This window comes from Crocuta crocuta, unplaced genomic scaffold (genome assembly GCF_008692635.1).
Source record: "Crocuta crocuta isolate KB4526 unplaced genomic scaffold, BGI_CrCroc_1.0 scaffold159, whole genome shotgun sequence".
NCBI lineage: Eukaryota > Metazoa > Chordata > Mammalia > Carnivora > Hyaenidae > Crocuta > Crocuta crocuta.
The window spans coordinates 3,350,160-3,370,055 of NW_027533263.1; the positions used below are offsets into that span (position 1 = coordinate 3,350,160).

The 19,896-nt window shown below is 37.6% G+C and overlaps 1 protein-coding gene and 1 pseudogene across 3 annotated transcripts in view; both read right to left on the bottom strand.

Moving 5' to 3' along the window:
- Positions 1-27: 27 nt before the first annotated feature.
- The window catches only part of LOC144217841 (ras-associated and pleckstrin homology domains-containing protein 1), a 99,145-nt gene continuing 79,276 nt past the window's right edge, over positions 28-19,896 (bottom strand). For all 3 annotated transcript variants that reach the window (XM_077747562.1, XM_077747561.1, XM_077747563.1), the window contains 7 exons: positions 19,192-19,257; positions 17,018-17,161; positions 16,033-16,143; positions 8,695-8,793; positions 7,542-7,662; positions 2,851-2,993; positions 28-681 (listed from right to left, as the gene is read on the bottom strand). In XM_077747562.1, the coding sequence (XP_077603688.1) occupies positions 679-681; positions 2,851-2,993; positions 7,542-7,662; positions 8,695-8,793; positions 16,033-16,143; positions 17,018-17,161; positions 19,192-19,257 (687 nt within the window). In that variant the 3' untranslated portion in view covers positions 28-678. The remainder of the gene's footprint in view (positions 682-2,850; positions 2,994-7,541; positions 7,663-8,694; positions 8,794-16,032; positions 16,144-17,017; positions 17,162-19,191; positions 19,258-19,896) is intronic.
- On the bottom strand, positions 12,359-12,454 carry LOC144217906 (small nucleolar RNA U3; annotated as a pseudogene).

Consider the following 19,896-nt stretch of genomic DNA (forward strand, 5'->3'; position numbering starts at 1 on the left):
GATTCCAAGACTCCATTCTGGCCTAAAAGTAGTATAAGGGGGGTGGGGGGGGTGGGAGAGAGAAAACACAACAAACACAATAGTTACAGAGGTAAGCTTTGTGTAAAACTAAACAGCAAGGAATCTGGGACATGCGAGAAAGGACTCAGCAGTGGGACGTCACAAAAGCGAAAATCAGACTCCCTGGGCAATAAGGCACAGAGCATTTGTTCACCCAGCAATACTAAACTGCAAGACTGCCTAACAATCTACAAAAAAAGTCCTGCTGCAAAAGCTGCTGACCAGTGACAGGCGGCCTGATTTCTGAGCCCTAACTTTCTCACACCTGCCCTAAATGGGCACCCCCATGGGGGGACCTCCGAGCACAGACCCCACCGGGACTGTGGCAAGTGGAGACGTGATGGTTCGAGTTCACCTTTCAGTCCGTGGCTGCATCCACATCAAGCAGATGCCATAACTGGGTCTAGGAGTGCTGGTGGAGTGCCTCCTGAGGAATGAGGATGGCTTTTTGATGCTAGCAAGCAGACACGTGAGAATATGAGAATGTTCAGCAGGCGTGCACAGTCACACAGGAATGAATGAGCTTGACACACACACTCGTGTTCGTGAGACATTTGCATCCAACATGCACAGAAGTCCAGCAATGCAGGTAAAGGGGGGGCATTCTTTACATGTGTTTTACTGGAAAATACATAAAGAAATGCTTCATAAACATTACAGCAAAAGATCATAAAAATACCATATAGAAAAAGCCAGGAGAAAATGAGAGAAAACCTTTGAAGACTAAAGGAAATATATCAAGAAATGGGAACGAGAGTCTGCCAACAACCTGTTGACCAGCCCATCTGGGCATCTCTAGCACTGCCTGAATTACCACATCTGGTCATCCGTTTCATGGAGCCAATTCACACCACGAATGTGGTTCAAGTAATTTTAAAAAGAACAAAAGAAGGACCCTTGGTTTATTATGTTTGGGTACATCTTTTACGTTCTTTTTGAACAAACTGTGAAGGTCCAAAGGAAATTTTTTGTTTCCAAATTATTAATGACACTTAATTAGCATCAAGAATGCTTAGGTTAGTAGACTAGACTAAAAGGCTGAATTCTAATGCCCATTAGGACACTCGCATGTTTCTTTAAAAATTGCACAAAATAAAAGCATTAGTCTGGGAGATTTGGTTATAGGAGTCACCCAGGTTAATGTGTTTCCAAAGAACAGCCCCTGACCTTAACTTGACCCTGTCTTGGCTGCTGCAGGGGTGCAGACCTTAGCTGTGCTGGCCTTCTCATTTGGCACCTGAGGCTGAGGTAACAGAAGAAACACAGGTGGGGGGTCAAGACAAACAGAGGGTCACTGCTACACAGCAGGGTGCACGCTCCCGAAACTACAAAGGCGAACTATGCTGCTTCATCACACAGCATTTGGACCTTTGTTTTCCTTGGCCTTTCATTTCAAATGCACATGGATAACACTATTAAAAATTTAATACGGGAGAAGGCTTTTTTTCAGATATCTGAATTGTATAAATCTGCTTTTCTACATATATAAAATTATTAGCACCAGATAGGGCTGTTCCATCCAAATTGATTAAGTGGGGAAAGGGAGACCATTGTTTCTTAAAAGCCTGAACCCCTGATAACGGAGTTAATCAAACTGGCAGTGTTTTGAGAACTTAGGTCATTAGAACCAATTCTCAAATATTATTTCTAAGACAAAGTGTTCCACCCCCACAACAGGCTACTGAAGCCTCTTCCTGAGGGCCAGTTTATCAACCACATAAGTAAATAAAGGGTTAAATTAAGGCAAAATACCATTTAGTTCACATTGGTGAATGCACTTGTGTAAAGTGATTCAGACCGAAAGAACAAGAAAAAATCTCAATGGGGGCACCTGGGTGGCTCAGTCGGTTGAGCATCCGACTTCAGCTCAGATCATGATCTGAGGGGTTCGTGGGTTCGAGCCCAGCGTCGGGCTCTGTGCTGACAGCTCAGAACCTGGAGCCTGCTTCCCATTCTGTGTCTCCCTCTCTCTCTCTCTCTGCCTCTCCCCTGCTCATGATCTGTCTCTCTGTCTTCAAAAATAAATAAATGTTTAAAAAATATTAAAAAAAGAAAAGAAAAATCACAATAATTATTGGGTAAAAACACAACAGTCAGGCCAGGTGTGCCACTGGCCCCTGGGTGATGGTGTGAGCTCCTGCCTGCTTAGAGGGCAAGGACAGCTGGGACACACTGCCGCCCAAAGAACTTTGTAGGTAGTGTGATAATGACGTCTTTCACTTGGGCTAAAGAACCTCTACATTTCTAAATAGTCTTGCAGTAATCATACTCATCCTTCAGTGTCACTGAATAAACTACCATAAAAAGCCCAGGGATCCAAAATTTTAAGGGGATTAATCTGAATTTAGTCTTCCACATATACTAAAATTTGAGAAAACTCATCAATGTGCAGAGAAATGCCAAAAAGCATAAAGGAAAAGATGACAAAGGAATGAGTCTGAATAAATTAAATTAATAACAAATAATGCACCATAAGCAGCTTCTCTGGAACAAATTAGGGTACTGGCACTAAATGGTGTTGCTCCATCCAAACTGATTAAGGGTGAAAAGGAAGAAATCATTATTTCTTAAAAATATGAGCCACTGATAAAGCCGTTAAACTGCCAGTTTGAGATCTTAGGTCACTAGAGCCAGCCAACTGACAAATACTCATTTCTGAGGAGAAGTCAAAATAAGAATACTGAAATAGGACCCAGAAAGAGTCCTAACCAAGAAATAAAAGAGCAACAAACTAAACCCATGAAATGTCACAGATTTTTTTATATCAATGGACACAAGTGTGTTACCTACCTTGCTGGACTCTTCTAACTGAGTGCCCCGTTTCCAGGCTTCAGAGAAAATGGAGCTCACAATGCTCTGGGAGCGGACATGTCCTGCTGGCTGAGTGTCAGACACTCCACTGTCAGACTGGTTCGAATGGTTTGACTGCGACTCTGTTTAAAATAGATTTTTAAAAATAGGATTAAATAAGTCATTGTTCTGACAGTGTGAATATGCACATTTAGAGAGCTCTTTTACACAAGAGGAGATGCTATTCCGCAGTGCAACACGTTACTTTTACTCAAACTCATTTCATATAAGCACTGTCTGGACCTTCCACTAGAAAACTTTTATCTTAGAGCTAATAGGAAATCTTGATTCTTTTTAAATAGTTCACCATGGCAAACTGACAATTACAATGAAAGGTTCGTGTAACATTACTGGAATCCTGGCAACTTCTTGTAAGAACTCCTATCTATTAAGAGAATCAGTAAACTATCAATAGAGGAGATGAATTTTTTTGTTTTTTCAATCACATCTTCATTACAGCAAGACTCAATCTTTGTATATGCCCCTGCTTCAGGCCACCCTAGAGTTCTCACTTAACGAATTCAGATCTACACATGAGAACTACTTCCTTTTTTGCCTGCAATGACTAGTACTTAGAACTACACCTGTGTGAGAAGTATTTTGTAGGGATTCAGGTATTGGCACCACAAGGCAGCAGCTACACTGCAGCCTGGTCTCCCGGTAAGGCAAGAACACCTCTTCAAAGGAGCTGGGAATGGTGAAGGGTACACTGCAATCTGACGTCCAGGGAACTGGGGAGATTATGTCACTGGACCCCAAGTCAGGTTAGATAACCATGCAGAAGGAAGCACCTAGCCCAATGGCTGGCACTTGATGGAGATTCAGGTGTTAAAACTAGTCGCATCCAATGAGTGGGTGAAGGGGGGCATTATTAGATTGCTTTATTAATCAAGTCCAGCCAAGGTAGCCAAAGCAGTACATAGATAACAGCCAAAAACTCCTATGGATAGAGTAAGGGCATATCCTCAAGGCATAAATATAAGATAAAACCTACTCTGTTTTCTTCTTTCTCCATCATCCAATTGCTGAGTGTTTTTTAAGCTTTTAATTTTAATTCCAGTATATTAACATACAGTGTTCTATTAGTTTTAGTTGTACAGTATTGTGATTTAACAGTTCTACCCATTACTCCGTGCTCATCATGATAAGTGTAGTCGGTAATCCCTATCACCTATTTCACCCATGCCCCCACCCACCTCTCCTATTAGATCATCAGTTTTGTTCTCTATAGTTAAGCATCTGTTTCTTAGTTTGTCTCTCTTTTTTCCTGTTCATTTGTCTCTTAAATTCCACATGAGTGAAATCATATGGTATTTGTCTTTCTCTGGCTTATTTTGCTTAGCCTAGTATTTCTCATGCTCCATCCTTCTTGCTGCAAATGGCAAGACTTCATTTTTTATGATCAAATAATACTCCAGTGTGTGTGTGTGCATACACACCACATCTTCTTTATCTATTCGTCTATCAATGAACTTCTGGGCTGCTTCCATAGTTTGGTTATTGTAAATAATGCTGTCATAAACATAGGGGTGCATATATCCTTCTGAACTAGTGCTTTGTATTCTTTGGGTAAACATCCAGTAGTGTGATTCCTGGATCAAAGAGTAGTTCTATTTTCCACAGTGGATGCACCAATTTGCATTCTCACCAAGTCGCAAGTGTTCCTTTTTTTCTATAACCTCACCAACACTGTTTCTTGTGTAATTGCTGAGTGTTTTTTAAAAAGCTGCAACTTCACTAGCCTATGTCCCATTTAATTGCTGTTCAGGACAACAGCCTATAAGAGAGGAGGCTGGAACATGTGAATCCTTGAGCTCTCTTCAGAATGAATGTACATGATTTTGCAATTATGTTTACAAATCTGCGGAATACGTAACACAGTGTGTAGAGAAGGGATGATGCTGGACTAGGAAAAGGCACCATACCACTTCACAAAACGTGTGGAAGCACCTGATTGATGTTATATAAATTAAAAAATATACATTATGGCATCTTTTTTCTCAATCTTTCCCTTAATTTCTTTTTCTAAAATCTTACTTTTGACATATTCTTACCTTGCCTTTCTCAATCATCTCAAAAGTGTCTGCCCCCTCTTTAATAAACATTTTTCCAAGAGTTTTAGATTTATATTTAAAGAAAAGTTGCAAAGCTAGCACAGAGTTCACTTATCACCCAATTTACCTCATTATTAACTTGCTACATTACCATGGTACATTTGTCACAATTAAGGAACCAACATCAATACATTACTTTAGTTGGACTTCACTAGTTTTTCCATAATGTCTTGTTTTTGATGACCTGGACAGTTTTGAGGAGTACTGGGTCAGGTATTTTAGAGAATGTCTCTCAATTATGATTTGTCTGATGTTTTTCTCTTGATTAGACAGAGTTATGAAATTTGGGGAAGAAGATCAAAGTGCCAATCTCATCACATTATGTAAAGGGTACATGCTATCATTATGGCATATATTACTGAAGGATATATTACTGAAGATAATGACCTTGACAACTTGGCTGAGCTAATTTTTGACAGGTTTCTGCTCTGTAGTTACTCCCCTTCCCCCACACCCAACCGTGCAAGTCACTCTGCCCAACCAACACTTAAGGAGGGGGGAATTAAGCTCCATCTCTATGAGGAAAGAGTGTCTGCATAAACCACTTAGAACTCTTCCATACAGAAGATCTGTCTCTTCCCCATTTGTTTACTCAAGAATTTATATCAATATGGACTGATGGCTGTTTATTTTATAATTTGGGTTATGATCTTATACTATGTTATTTTGTTGCTCCAATTGTTCCAGCTTTGGTCCCTGGTCACTCTCTCAGTTGGCTCCTGTGTCCCTTTGCACAGCCCTATCACTGTGTGTTTTGAGCATTTCCTTCATTATAAGCTGCTTCAGGCTCCTCTTATTCTCTGCCACAGCCTTAGGATCAGCCATTTGCCAAAGAGCCCTAGTTTCTTTGTTCTGGAAAATGGAATTAGAAAACCAAAATCTAGGCTCTCTGTATTTTCATTGCCACTGGGATGTCACTGCTCTTAGCCCTCCTGGGGACAGTACTAGGAAATATATGTAGGTATACTAACCCATGTGTATACACATCCCCATTTTGTTTTTGCTTAGAGTTGAAATAAAGTCATACAACTTTTTAGTCAAATCCTTCTTTTTTAAAAAGTCCAGGGGCACTTGGGTGGCTCAGTCGGCTGGGCATCCAACTTCTACTCAGGTCATGATCTCACGGTTCATGGGTTCAAGCCCTGTGTTGGGTTCTGTGCTGACAGCTAGCTCAGAGCCTGGAGCCTGCTTCAGATTCTGTGTCTCCCTCTCTTTCTTACCCTCCCCTGCTCACGCTCTCTCAGAAATAAATAAAAAAAATTTACAAACATGTAAAAAGTCCGTATTTTGGGGAAACTAAGTGGCTCAGTTGGTTATGCCTCTGACTCTTGGTTTTGGTCCAGGACATGGTTTTGTGAGTTTAAGCCCCACATCAGGCTCTGCACTTGGCAGCACTAAGCCTCCTTGGGATTCTGTCTCCCTCTCTCTCTGCCTCTTCCCTACTTACACTGTTTCTCTCAAAATAAATAAACTTAAATTTTTATTTTAAATAAATAAAGTCCATGCTTTTATTTTATCCTAAAATAAAACAGATTCTGAAAAGTAGAATTTTCTTAAAGTGTATACACATAGCCAGGTAAAAACATACACTAAAAGATTAATTTATATGTTGTACTAATAAATAATGAGGATTATTCCCCAAATACCTCTTAAAGTCATTATTTCTTTCATAATATGGTAAGAACAAATAAAAACATTCTGCTTTTAGAGGACATAGTTATCATTCATGAAATACTTTGAAGGGAAAGCAGCACTTATTTTAAGGTGTGATCACCACATACTTCTTTAAAGGATGTGAGAATCTGAAAATAAGCACCTTTTTGAGTATCACCGATTTCCTATGAAAACTTTAGTTAAGTTTGATGACTTAAACAGTCCCCTTAATGGTGATACTGAACTAATTCTAATTATTTCCACACTGTTGAAATGTCAGGAATCCTATGGTAAGGAGGGTAATTTCACCATGGATTCTCAGTATGGAGGCTTTCTCCAAGCAACTTTTGTCTCCTCAATTATGCATCAACAGTTGTTTTTTGGCAGTATTATTTTTTTTTTTTTAAGTTTTCATTTATTTACTTTGAGAGAGGGGAGCACAGGGGGAGAGGCAGAAAGAGGGAGAGAGAGAATCCCAAACAGGCTCCACACTGCCAACACGGAGCCTGATGCGCATGGCTTTAACCCACAAACCCATGAAGTCATGACCTGAGCTGAGATCTAAGAGACACTTAACCAACAGAGACACCCAGATGCCCTAGTATGATTGAGTTTTAAATAAACTTTACAAATATGTAGCAACACTCCTGAATTTACAACTCTATACTGCTGTTCCATTTCAAATACATCTGTGATCTAGCCCATGATATTTTCCCCTCTAGCCACGAAAAAATTTATTTTATAATTTAGACATTAGGTATAACTCTGCTTTTAAGAACCATGCTGAAATAACCAGGTCTGCCATCAGTTTATAAAGATATCTTCATGTTGGTAGTAAATAGTGCTTTCAGCATTTCAAACTACCTGGGATGCTTGAAGAACTGGATCCTGATTTAATGCTGGAGCTGGATAAGGAAGTCCAGTCATAAGCTGACTCTGTCCTCTTCAAGGCTTCTTGATAGTTCATGTAGAGCTGTTTCCCATACTAAACAGAAGGCAGTAAATGGTGACGTGTAAACTTTACTGGGTATGATACAGATAGATGAGGTAAGAAAGGGGGGTGCATTTCTGTTTACGGATTCATAGTTTGTATTAAAATTAATACCTATAAATACTTCAAAAATTATTTTAATACCAGTATATTTTAATCTACTTTTTTTTTTGCATTTTAAGAAAGGCATCAAGAAGTTAACACTTCATTTATGCTCCTTATCAAAAAGATTTTTTTGGTTATTTCTAAGGCAACTCTGATTTTATAGCTATAATAAGTTTTATTTTTACTTAATGGGCATAAGTATTCCTTCTTGTATTATGCGCATAATATTCTTCAAGAAGTCCTTAAAATTTTTTTCAAGAATTTCTTTTGAGAGCAGTTTTAGGTTCACAACAAAATTGAGGGGAAAGTACAGAAATTCCATATATGCACCTGCTACTAACCATGCACAATCTCTCTTTTAACAACATTCTCCACCAGAGGGTACATTTGCTTCCATCAGTGAACCTACATTAACACCTTATAATCAAAGTCCATAGTTGACCTTAGGTTCATTCTTGGTGTTGTACATGCTATGGGTTTGAAGAGATGTATAATGACATATATTCACCATTATAAATGTATTACACAGAGTATTAATATTTTCACTGCCTTAAAAATCTGGTGTCATGCTTATTCATCCCCTTTCTCCTGCCTTGAAGCAATTTAATTCTCAGAAACTTTCTTTCATTTGGGCTAAACTCTGCCCAAATATATAGAAGAATTATATAATGCATTCTCCAGAGCCAAAATAAATCACTGTGAAGCTACACTTTTACCAAGAGTATGATTCCATGGATACCAACTGTTAAATGCCTATCCCCTCACCAAGGAAAAAAGACATTTCAAACATAAAACTCAGAAAACACTGGCAAATCATAAACAGGAAATGATTACAACTGTCATGATAATTAAAAACATATGAAACACCTCATCATTTTTCTATCATCAAACCAAAAAAAAATAAAAACAAAAACACCCTACCTTTGCAATGCGAATACCATTGACCCACTGATGCAGGGTCCTCACATCATCACAACAAAGGTACTTGATATACTGAGATTTCTTCTGGATCTGCGGGTGCTGCAAGATTAAAGGCAAAGTCTAATTCAGTCCCCTGGAGAACTAAAGAAAACATCTATCAAAGTTGAAACATACCCTGACAAGTTACAGGCCATCAGAGTAATGGTCAAAATAATTTATATCTCTTATGTGGGCATACGGCCATATAAAATGGCCCATAAGTACTTTTACAAAATAAACTATAAAGAAACTTGTGTTGCATTTTAGGTCAAGATATGCAAGGTAAAAAATACCTTCGTGTCATGGGAAGTTCCCAAATACCTTCTATATTTCAGAGAAACAAAGGCCAACAAGAAAGGGAAAATTTTTATTCCACTTTGACCCATTGGAATCATGAGTTCAGAAGACTCCAAACAAGTGGGTGTTTGGTAAAGCTCTAGAGCTTCTGTGAAGGTGAACCAATGTGTGGAGTGGATGAAGTGCAGGGCAGAGCACCTCCAACAGAAGTGGGTGCTCACATCTGGTACAGTGGTGCCCTCTGTGGACTGTGCACTGCTCTGCACCTCTTCTACCCACAGCACGTGCCCTCCAAGGAATGAGCAGCTTTTCAACTGCATCATCAGAATGAGTTTTCACAATCCAATGTACTTTTCAGTTGCAGCTAGGATGGGAGGTGACTGACCAGACCAACTACACAATGCAAGTACTATAACAGACTTAAGGTATTTTAACTCTACTGGGCCACAACCTGGAATGAAAAACCCCAAATCACACTTGGTTCTGGGTGTAATGTTTGTTAATTATTACTTCTCTTTTCAGTTATTCTGAAAAAAAATTTTAAATGGCTGTATTACCTGGGGAAATATTTACGATTATGTTCAATTATGAGAGGCTTTAAAGATTCTCTAACCATATTTATTGTGGAAATCCATGAGATCAATAAAATAAGCAATTTGAACAAGTTCTCAATGCAGCAGAAATAGACAGCCACCAATATGTTATGTATCTACACTGTTAAAGATCACAGGGGTGCCTGGGTAGCTCAGTTGGTTAAACATTGGACTCTAGATTTTGGCTCAAGTCATGATTTCATGGTTGTGGGACCAAGCCCCCACATAGGGCTCCACATTAGGCAGTAAAGAGCCTACTTAGGATTCTCTCACTCCCTCCCTCATGCACACAGTCTCTCTCTCCCTCCCTCTCAAAAAAAAAAAAAAAATCCATCTCTCTGGTCTGTAATGTGAGAAATTTAAATCCATTTATTTTATTCTATAAATAAATTTATATACATTGCTTTAGAGAGCTCAGCTCCTATAACAAAACATTTAATACCAAAACCATTTTAGTTTTTAAAGACTATAGTTAAAGCTGTAAACAATAAATCCTCAACAAAAGGAGGTTAGCAAAACAACACTTAATCAGTTTTCTCTCCTAATACTTTAGGTTCCACAGCCTTCTCTCGGAATGTATTTCCTCCTCCTTATTAAATTACATTATAATAAATCACATAGCAATCTTGAAAAAGCAAAGGAGGGCAGGTAGGGGAGATGTATTTTCCATATAAGAAAGAAGGGGAATTTTATCTCATTCATTCATGTAACAGAAATACTGAGCAAGAACTATTAGCCTGATCTTTAAGTATCCTTCTATCCTTCTCCCCTTACTTCTTTAACCTGGGAATCCAAATAATACCCTGAAGAATATTATGATATGATTATTTGGGTATCTGCAGATTATCTGCTAGTTTATACTTCATTTTAGGACCTCCTAACTCTTTCTCAACTTCCCATGTAACAGAGACATCCCTTGTATAGCCTTCATTACAGTCACCCAGGCTCTGCACCAATACCTCAGGCAGTGGCCTGTTCCACCAAAATATTATTTTATTAAAACCGGCATTTATTGGGGCACCCAGCTGGGTCAGCCGGTAGAGCATGGGACTCCTGTTCAGGAGTTTGAGCCTTATGTTGGGTGTAGAGATTACTTAAAACAAAAAGTGGTATTTATTGGCACTTAGTACATACAGGCATTATGCTAAATATGTCACATATATTAATTAGCTCATTCTCCCCTCAGAAAAACCTGAGGAGTTACATATTACTATCTTCACCAAATGAAGAGAAACTGAGGTACAGCACTCAATGCTGCTCATGTATTCATGCTTGTTAGTGAAAGAACTAGGATTTGAAACCATGCCATCTCATTTTAGGGCCTGCACCCTTAACTAAAATGTCATACTTCTGTCTTATTAGTGGTGAAATCTTCTTCCAAAAATTATGCCTCTCTCCTCTTTTCCCCACATTACCATTCCACCACTTTAAAAATCACACAAGAGCTAAGAGCAAGTATGGAAGAGACATTTTTGTCAAAAACCAGAAGCTTCACATTTAGATTCTTAAAGACTGCAAAGAGAATATATCATCATATTGTTCCCCTAAACAAATTAACAGCTATTAAGAAAATGATGTGGATTTGGAAAGTTTGCATTCTCTGATAAAAGAAAAAAATTTCCAGGGCATTTGGGTGGCTCAGTCCATTAAGCTTCCAGCTTTTGATTTCAGCTCACGTCATGATCTCACAGTTCGTGGGTTTGAGACCTACATCGGGCTCTGTGTGCTGAGAGCACAGTTTGCTTGGGATTCTCTCTCTCCCTCTCTCTCTGTACCTCCCCTACTCTTTCTCTCAAAATAAAAATGAATAAACTTTTTAATGGGAAAAATATGAAAATCAGATAAAAATATTTAAGAATACAGTAAGAAATTCTGGATTACTATTTGTGCTATCTATCAGATTATTTTTCTCTGGTTAGACCAAAAATTCGATGGAGACAAGTAATTCTTAAAACTAACTAAAAATGATGCTCTAAAATCACAATACAAGTGCCAAAGGAAAACCACTGAATATATACTACCCATTTATTACTCTGGAAACACAAATAGGCTTAAAAATTAATTCTCTCACTAACATGTAAGAAGTTAAAAAACAAAATACATAACACTCCATCCTACTACTTCCACCTTTATCATATATAACATCTTTCTCTTAATGATGGTGTTTGAAGTTCATGTTCCTATTCCATCTCTAAATGCTAACCATTTTTTCCTTCTTACCTAACATACTAAATAAAATAAGTTACTTTGCCTCATTGCTTTAGGAATAAAAACTTAGAACTGGGTATAGTGAGCTATATTCCAACAATCACCACAGTATATGTATTTGAGAAACGTTGTTTCAAGTAAATGTACATTCATGCATACACATGTGTCCAACAAGTATGTAGCTCTTTCAGATAATAGATAATGTATATCCTATTTATTCCTTCATTGTCCTATTTCATGGGTAAGCTCTTCCCATCATTTTTATTATTGTCTTTAAAAAACCTAATCACTAAACAATGTACTTCCTACAAGTGTCTATTATATTTCCTATATCCTGCATTTTACTGGAAGAACTGACTTAGACATTACAGCCCAAAGCTGATAAATAGGATCAGATCCTATAAATATTTACATTCGTGTAGATCCTGTGTGGCAGCATTTTTGGGTTTGTTAGAACTCATATGCACAGGAATTAAAACTCTGCAGTAAAAAAAAGGCATGTCTTAAATACTAACAGTTGTGTGGTCTCAGGAACATTGATTCCTCTAAACCTCAGTTTCCATATCTGAAAAATCGGGATTCTAGTAACAAACTATAGAAATGATCCCTGAAAGTATAGTCTTTGAAAAATGGGGATTCTAGAACAGATCTGTGACATTGACATGCAGTGTTTCTACTGCAGTGTCTGTTAACCCTAGAGCTCTTCAACAAATGACAGCCATTATTTTTACTACTATTTGTACCTAGCAGTATGGTTTATTTCAATACACTGAATATTTTTATACATAAATAGGTAGCCAATATAAATATATGGACTTAGTTTAACCTATTTTATTAAAAGCAATTATAAAGTACATAAATTATTATATAAGCTAACAAACATAAACCCCTTTAAACAAAAGTATTCTTGACTTAAAAATTCTGGGAGCTGCAAAAGGGATGAAAATAATAGTGGTCATAATTAATTTTGGCTGTAACAGACATTGTTGCCTTCCTCATAGTTATCTCCTCTCCCCTACTTCTTTTTTGAAAGAGCCTCAATTTTGTTTGGAAGTCTGTCCACTGCTTACCTGACGGTATAAATTCTGATTAGGCTAAGTCAAAAATACTGGAATAAACATAACCAAGGAAGTGAAAGACCTTTTATAAAACACTAATGAAAGAAATGGAAGATGACACAAAGAAACAGAAAGACAGCCCATGCTCAAGGATTGGGGGGAACAAATATTAAAATGCCCTTATTACCCAAAGCAACCTACAGCTTTAATGCAATCTCTATTAAAATACTAACGGCATTTTTCATATAACTAAAGCAAATAATACTAAAATTTGTATTAAACCAGAGAAAACCAAAAATAGCCAAAGCAGTCTTGAAAAAGAAGAACAAAGCTGGAGGTATCATAATCCCAGATTTGAAGATATAGTACAAACCTGTAGCAATCAAAGAGTATTACTAGCACAAATAAAGAACACGGAGATCAATGGAACAGAACAGAGAATTCAGAAAGAAACCCATGCTTATATGGTCAATTAATCTGTGCCAAAAGAGGCAAGAATATACAATGGGAAAAAGATAGGGGCGCCTGGGTGGCTCAGTCGGTTAAGTGTCCGACTTCGGCTCAGGTCATGATCTCACAGTTCATGGGTTCGAGCCCCGCGTCGGGCTCTGTGCTGACAGTTAGCTCAGAGCCTGGGGCCTGCTTCAGATTCTGTGTCTCCCTCTCTCTCTGACCCTCCCCTGCTCATGCTGTCTCTCTCTCAGAAATAAATTAAAAAAAAAAAAAAAAAAAAAGACAGTCTTTTCAACAAATGGTGCTGGGAAAACTAGGCAGCTACATGTAAAAGAATGAAACTGAGCCACTTTATTACATCATATACACAAAACCTCAAAATGGATTAAAGACCTAAATGTGAGACTTGAAACCATAAAACTCCTAAAAGAAAACACACGTGGTAATCTCTTGGACACCAGCTCTAGTAAGATATTTACGAATATGTCTCCTCAGAGAAGAAAGATAAAAGAAAAAAAATAAACTACTGAGGGGCACCTGGTGGTTCAGTGGGTTAAGCATCGGACTTCGGCTAAGGTCATGATCTCATAGCTTGTGAATTCGAGCTCAGCGATGGGCTCTGTGCTAACAGCTCAGAGATTAGAGTGTGCTTTGAATTCTGTGTCTTCCTCTCTCTCTGCCACTACCCCACTCGTGCTGTCTCTCATAAATGAATGCTAAAAAAGTTATTAAAAAAATAAACTATTGGGACTACACCAATATAAAAAGCTTTTGCACAGCAAAGGAAATCATCAACAAAAAGACAACCTACAAATGGGAGACAATATTTGCCAATGATTTGTCCAATAAGGGGTTAATACCTGAAGGATATAAAGAACTTACACAACTCAATACCCAAAAAGACAAATAATCTGATCAAAAAATGAGCAGGGGATCTGAACAGAATTTTTCCAAAGAACACATACATATGGCCAACAGACACATAAGAAGATGTCCAACATCACTCATCATCAGAGAAATGCAAATTAAAACCATGAGATATCACTTTACAACTGTCAGAATGGCTAAAATCAAAAACATAAGAAATAACTAGTGTTTATGAGGATAAAGAGAAAAAGGAACCCTTGTGCACTGTTGGTGGGACTGCAAACTGGTGCAGCCACTGTGGAAAGCAGTATGGAAGTTCCCCTAAAAATTAAAAATAGAATTACCATATGATCTAGTAATTCTGCTATGGGGTATTTACCCAAAGCAAACAAAAACACTTATTAAAAACTATATGCACCCTTATGTTTACTGCAGCATTATTTACAATAGCCAAATTATGGAAGCAATCCAAATGTCCAATGATAGATGAATGGATAAAGAAGACATAGCGTGTGTGTGTATGTATGTATATAACTACACACACGAGTATTCCTCGGCCATAAAAAAAAAAAAATGAGATCTTGTCATTTGCAACAGGGATGAACATACAGAGTATAGTGCGAAGTGAAATAAGTCAGGGAAAGACAAATAACATAGGATTTCACTCATATGTGAAATTTAAGAAACAAATGAACAAAGAAGAAAAGACAAAAACAGACTCTGAAATACACAGAACTAGTGGTGAAGGGGTGGGGAATGGAAGAAATAAAAGGGATTAAGAGTACCGTTTATCTCGATGAGCAATAAGAAATGTATAAACTGTTAAATCATATTGAACACCTGAAAGTATTATAACACTATATGAGAATTGTGCTTCAATTTAAAAAATAATCTTTAAAAAAATGGTGTGCATGTACTCAGGTCAATGATTTTCAAGAGAAGCACTGTTGGTAGCTCCTGGGAAATATTTCCTCCCTCTTAAAAGAAACCAAACACAGGGAGTAATAGTCCCTCTTCTACTGCTGGATTTTTCTAGATCCACTGCATCATGGGTGCATCATCCATGTGATGCCTAGAACTACAGTGGTCATCTGTACCTGTGAAGTGAGCCAGCCTGAGGATAAGCTGATAGGCAGAAGATGGAATCGAGAAAGAAGGAAAGAATTTGGGTTCTCACTGACAACGCTGAGTCCTTGAAATAACTACCTCTGTCTTCATGTTATCAAACTTTCCACTTATATGGGTTATGTCTACTGATACTTAGCTTGTAACAAATTAAAACTGAGAAAAATTAAAATACAAAATTATACAAATATATGTTCTATTACCTAAGAGAGCAAAGATATCATCACAGGTAGCGTAACCTCTTAGAAAACTGCCTAATACATTTGTGAGAGAACAAAAGCATAAAAGGCAAATAACATCTCAGCATTACTGGAAAAGAAATTTTGACACCACAGGTCCCTTGATAGAGTTTCAGGGACTCCCAGGGGAGCTTGGACTTCATTTTGAAAACTACTGAATTGAGCTACTTTGTAATGACTTTTAAAAAATTATTTGCTGCTGTAACCTAAATGATCAAAACGTTTCATCATTTTGATTGCTCAGTTGGTTAAACATCCGACTTTGGCTCAGGTCATGATCTCACGGTTCGTGAGTTCGAGCCCCAGGTCAGGTACTGTGCTGACAGCTCAGAGCCGGAAGCCTGCTTTGGATCCTATGTCTAACTCTGTCCCAACCCCGCTCACACTTGTCTCTCTCTCTCTCTCAAAAATAAACACTGAAAAGAAATTTTTAATTCCTAAAAAGAGAAATATCTTTACCTTTAGCACCAGACAATAATCTGTGGGTGCTTTGTATTTGTTCCGATAGTCCTGTCCATAATAAACATTGACATGATCCAGTTGGAGAAAGCACACCAGTTCTCGAGAGACCTAAGACAGAAACACCCAAAAGACTGAATTAACAATAATGTATAAACAAGCAAATATCATACCTGGTAACAGTTTCTAGTTGAGAATAAAAACTTTGCCAAGTGGAAATAGTGATATTTTGTAGATAACAAGACAGTGAGATTCTCTACAAATGTTCCTTCTTTAATCCATAATGCAACAAAAAGGAAGTCCATTTCACTTCCTGCCATTCACAATGAACACACTTGCTTGAAAAGGGTGGCATTCTAAAGAGACTTTAAATACAATATAGTATATTAAATACAACATAGTATAACAAAGCTCTTGAAAAAAATTTAAAAATCATGTAGTTCAGTGCTGGTAATGCATATCGCAAGTACAATGATTCCCAAGTCAGGGTTTCCTCACCTTAAATAGAGGCAACAAAATATACCTCTTAGGTTAGTGGTTAAGATTGGATTAGATGATGCAGCAAAGAGTTTAAAACAGTGCTGGCTGCTAGTAAGCACAGAAGTGACAGCTACCAAACAAACGGGCCCTCAGCAGGAGCCTATTATACCGGTGAGGCTGAAATGCCTAAAATTCCAAAAAGCTATTTTCCCCAAACAGTAATACCCAAAACCCACTGTGACAGAAGTTCCAAAAATAATAAATAAAAGTATGATTTCAATCATGGCAAGAGAATTGAGATGGGCCCAATGAATGACCGAAGTGTGAATACTTTCAGGTTTCTTTTTTTTTTTTTTTAATAACAGATCAATAAACAAAGCAATATTCTGGGTGTCCTAAAAGAGCTGAAACCATCAGAGCCTGGATTCACCCTGTCAGCATACTCATTACAAATTAAAATCAACTGCCATATGAGGAAGCTCAAAAGCCAACAGAAAGGACACACCTTTGCTTTTCCTTTAGGGACATAGTAGATGCCAGATGCTCGCAAGAGAAAATAACGCTTTTTCCAGGACTTTTTGCCATCATCTTTCAGCCACAGGACTCCTTCAATTTCTGGTACAGTTACAGAACTTCCACAAAAACATTCCTAAAATAAGAAGAGGATTTGTAAAGACATGTGATCTTTGGATTCTCAAAACAAAATTGTTTTTACCCTGTGAAATTCATGACACTATAATTAAACCAAAATGGGTCTGTAGTAAAACCATATTGCTAATTTTATCTCAGAACATTCTATTCTAAACATCATATAGATTTATTTTGAAACTATGATGGCTATCCCTATGAACTTTCACCTAACACTTTAAAAAGATTTGTTTTTAATGTTTCATTTTTGAGAGACAGAGTGTGAGTAGGGGAGAGGCAGAGAGAGAGGGAAACACAGGATCTGAATGAAGCAGGTTCCAGGCTCTGAGCTGTCAGCACAGAGCCCAATGCGGGGCTTGAACTCATGGGCCAGGGGATCATGACCTGAACCGAAGTCGAACACTTAAATGACCGAGCCACCCAGCTGCCCTTTTTTGTTTTAATTTGAGAGAAAGAGGGAGAGGGAGAGAGAGACAGAGAGAGACAGAGAGAGCTCGCGCACGTGAGAGCGCACATGCACAGGGGCGAGGGGCAGAGGGAATCTTGAGCAGACTCCATGCTCAGGGTGGAGCCTGATGCAGAACTCCATCCTATGACCCTGAGATCAAAACCTGAGCTAAAAATCAAGAGTCAGATGCTCAACCAACGGAGCCACCCAGATGTTCCTACCTAACACTGTTTTGAAGTAAGTTGAATTGTCAACTGAGCTGCATGTAACAGGATTTAAATGCATCTGTAAACAGCATACTAACACTAAATTTAATAAAAGTGTCAGAGCTAACATAAGCATTAGATTTTATTTTTTCTCCAAATTAACAACATATTTAGATTAGCTGTCAAACTAGATTTTAAAAGAAAGCAACATGCTGAGTAATTAAATTTTACAATTTAAAAATTACCAATTTATAGGAGTCTAAAACTAAAAGGGCATTTATTTCCTAAAGATTTAAAACTAAGTTGAAAGCAATGTAAACAAACTCAAAATTGTGAATTCCAATGTCTATATTAGATAAAAATATAATTTAAAAAACCAATCATGTATTTGGTAAAGAAAAATAGAAATCCTCACTAAATATTAACATAGAACATTTTGAGCCTACATTAACTTTTCTCTTTCCCAAGTACAGAGAAATCAGGAATTACAAAGAGGATTTTTAGTTGCAACTAGTATCACTATGAACAACTGAGTGCTGATCTTCATTTTCCTAATTGTATTATTGCTAAGTAAGAGTTTATTCTGGTTTTCAAATATGCTAATAACTTCTTTGATGTTTTTTTTTTAATTTATTTCTGAGAGAGAGAGAGAGAGAGAGAGAGGCAGCGTGAACAGCGGAGGGTCAGAGAGAGAGGGAGACAAAGAATTCAAAGCAATCTCCAGGTTCTGAGCTAGCGGTGAGCACAGAGCCGGACGCAGGGCTCAAACCCACGAACCGTGAGATCACGAGCTGAGCCGAAGTCAGACTCTTAATCGACTGAGCCACCCAGGCGCCCCACTAATAACTTCTTTGATTTTAGTTCTCTAAAATCACCAAAGGCCAAAAAGCTAAAAATTGAATTATGTTTGAATTTACTTTATTAAGATTAAGGTGTATTATGTGTGTGTGTATATATGTATGTGTATATCTTAAAAGGTCATGATTTTTAAAATTATTTGAGTTATTTAAAGGTAAGGCTTGAAATATTTTGTAAATAACTAAGTATATTCCAATTTCTCTTTGGGTGAGCAGATAAAGCACCACAATCATCTCCTTCATTGACCAGTCTTTTTCCTCTTCCTGTCTGCTCCTAACAGCTCATGACTCCTTTTTAGTTTACTAATACAATTACTTGGCAAAATAACAGATTTTAAGAGGTTCTTCTGTGGCCTAAGAGTCACATAGTTGAATTCTCCCCCTCAGGCTATGGTGGAAGATAGGCTTCTCTAGTTGTAAGTATAATTATGAATATATAGCATTGATATATGACTTTAAAAAGGTGCTTAGTATTTTAATGTGCAGGCAAAAAGGGGGTAAGGGGAATAAAGAGTCATACCTCCAACAGCACTTCTTTATTTCTATCTGCCATCTCAGCGGTTTCCTTTTTCCCCAGAAGATAATTCTGGAAAAATAAATAAATGAAAGTTAAGGAATAAATCCAACCTATTATTCCCTTGGAACAGGTACATATAGGATTTCTTCTAGAGATTTAACAATTGTGTCTTCTTGTACAGGATGAGGGGAGCACTGCTCTGAGAAGTAACTGGTGCATGAGCATCAGGGCTAAAATGCTTAAATGCTGGCGGCCTCCTTACTTTACCCAGTATCTTGAACTATTCCATATACTGCCCTCCCCCAAATCCTGAGGTGATACCACATGTAAGAGCTGGCAAATGTTTTGTACAACTAATGAAAGGAACTGAAAGGTTTATAAATTTAGTAGACTAAGACAAATTTCCTTAAAAGATGCTAAGCTTAACTGACCCCGATACAAAAAATTTATGTTCTGGCTTTAAAAGAAGAAATTTTCAATTCTCTGAGACTATCATAATATCATTTGCTTGACTCAACTGAAACCTGAATTCTAATTATTAGCCTTATAAAAAACTTTTTCACAATCACCTATAAAAAGATCTATTGATATTCCCAAAGGTGTACTGTTCACTAAAAATATGTGGTAAAGATGTGTCATGATTAAGCTGTCTGAAGGATAATTATTTAATACTTTTAACACTGCAACCATTTTTCATTACTTCCTTTT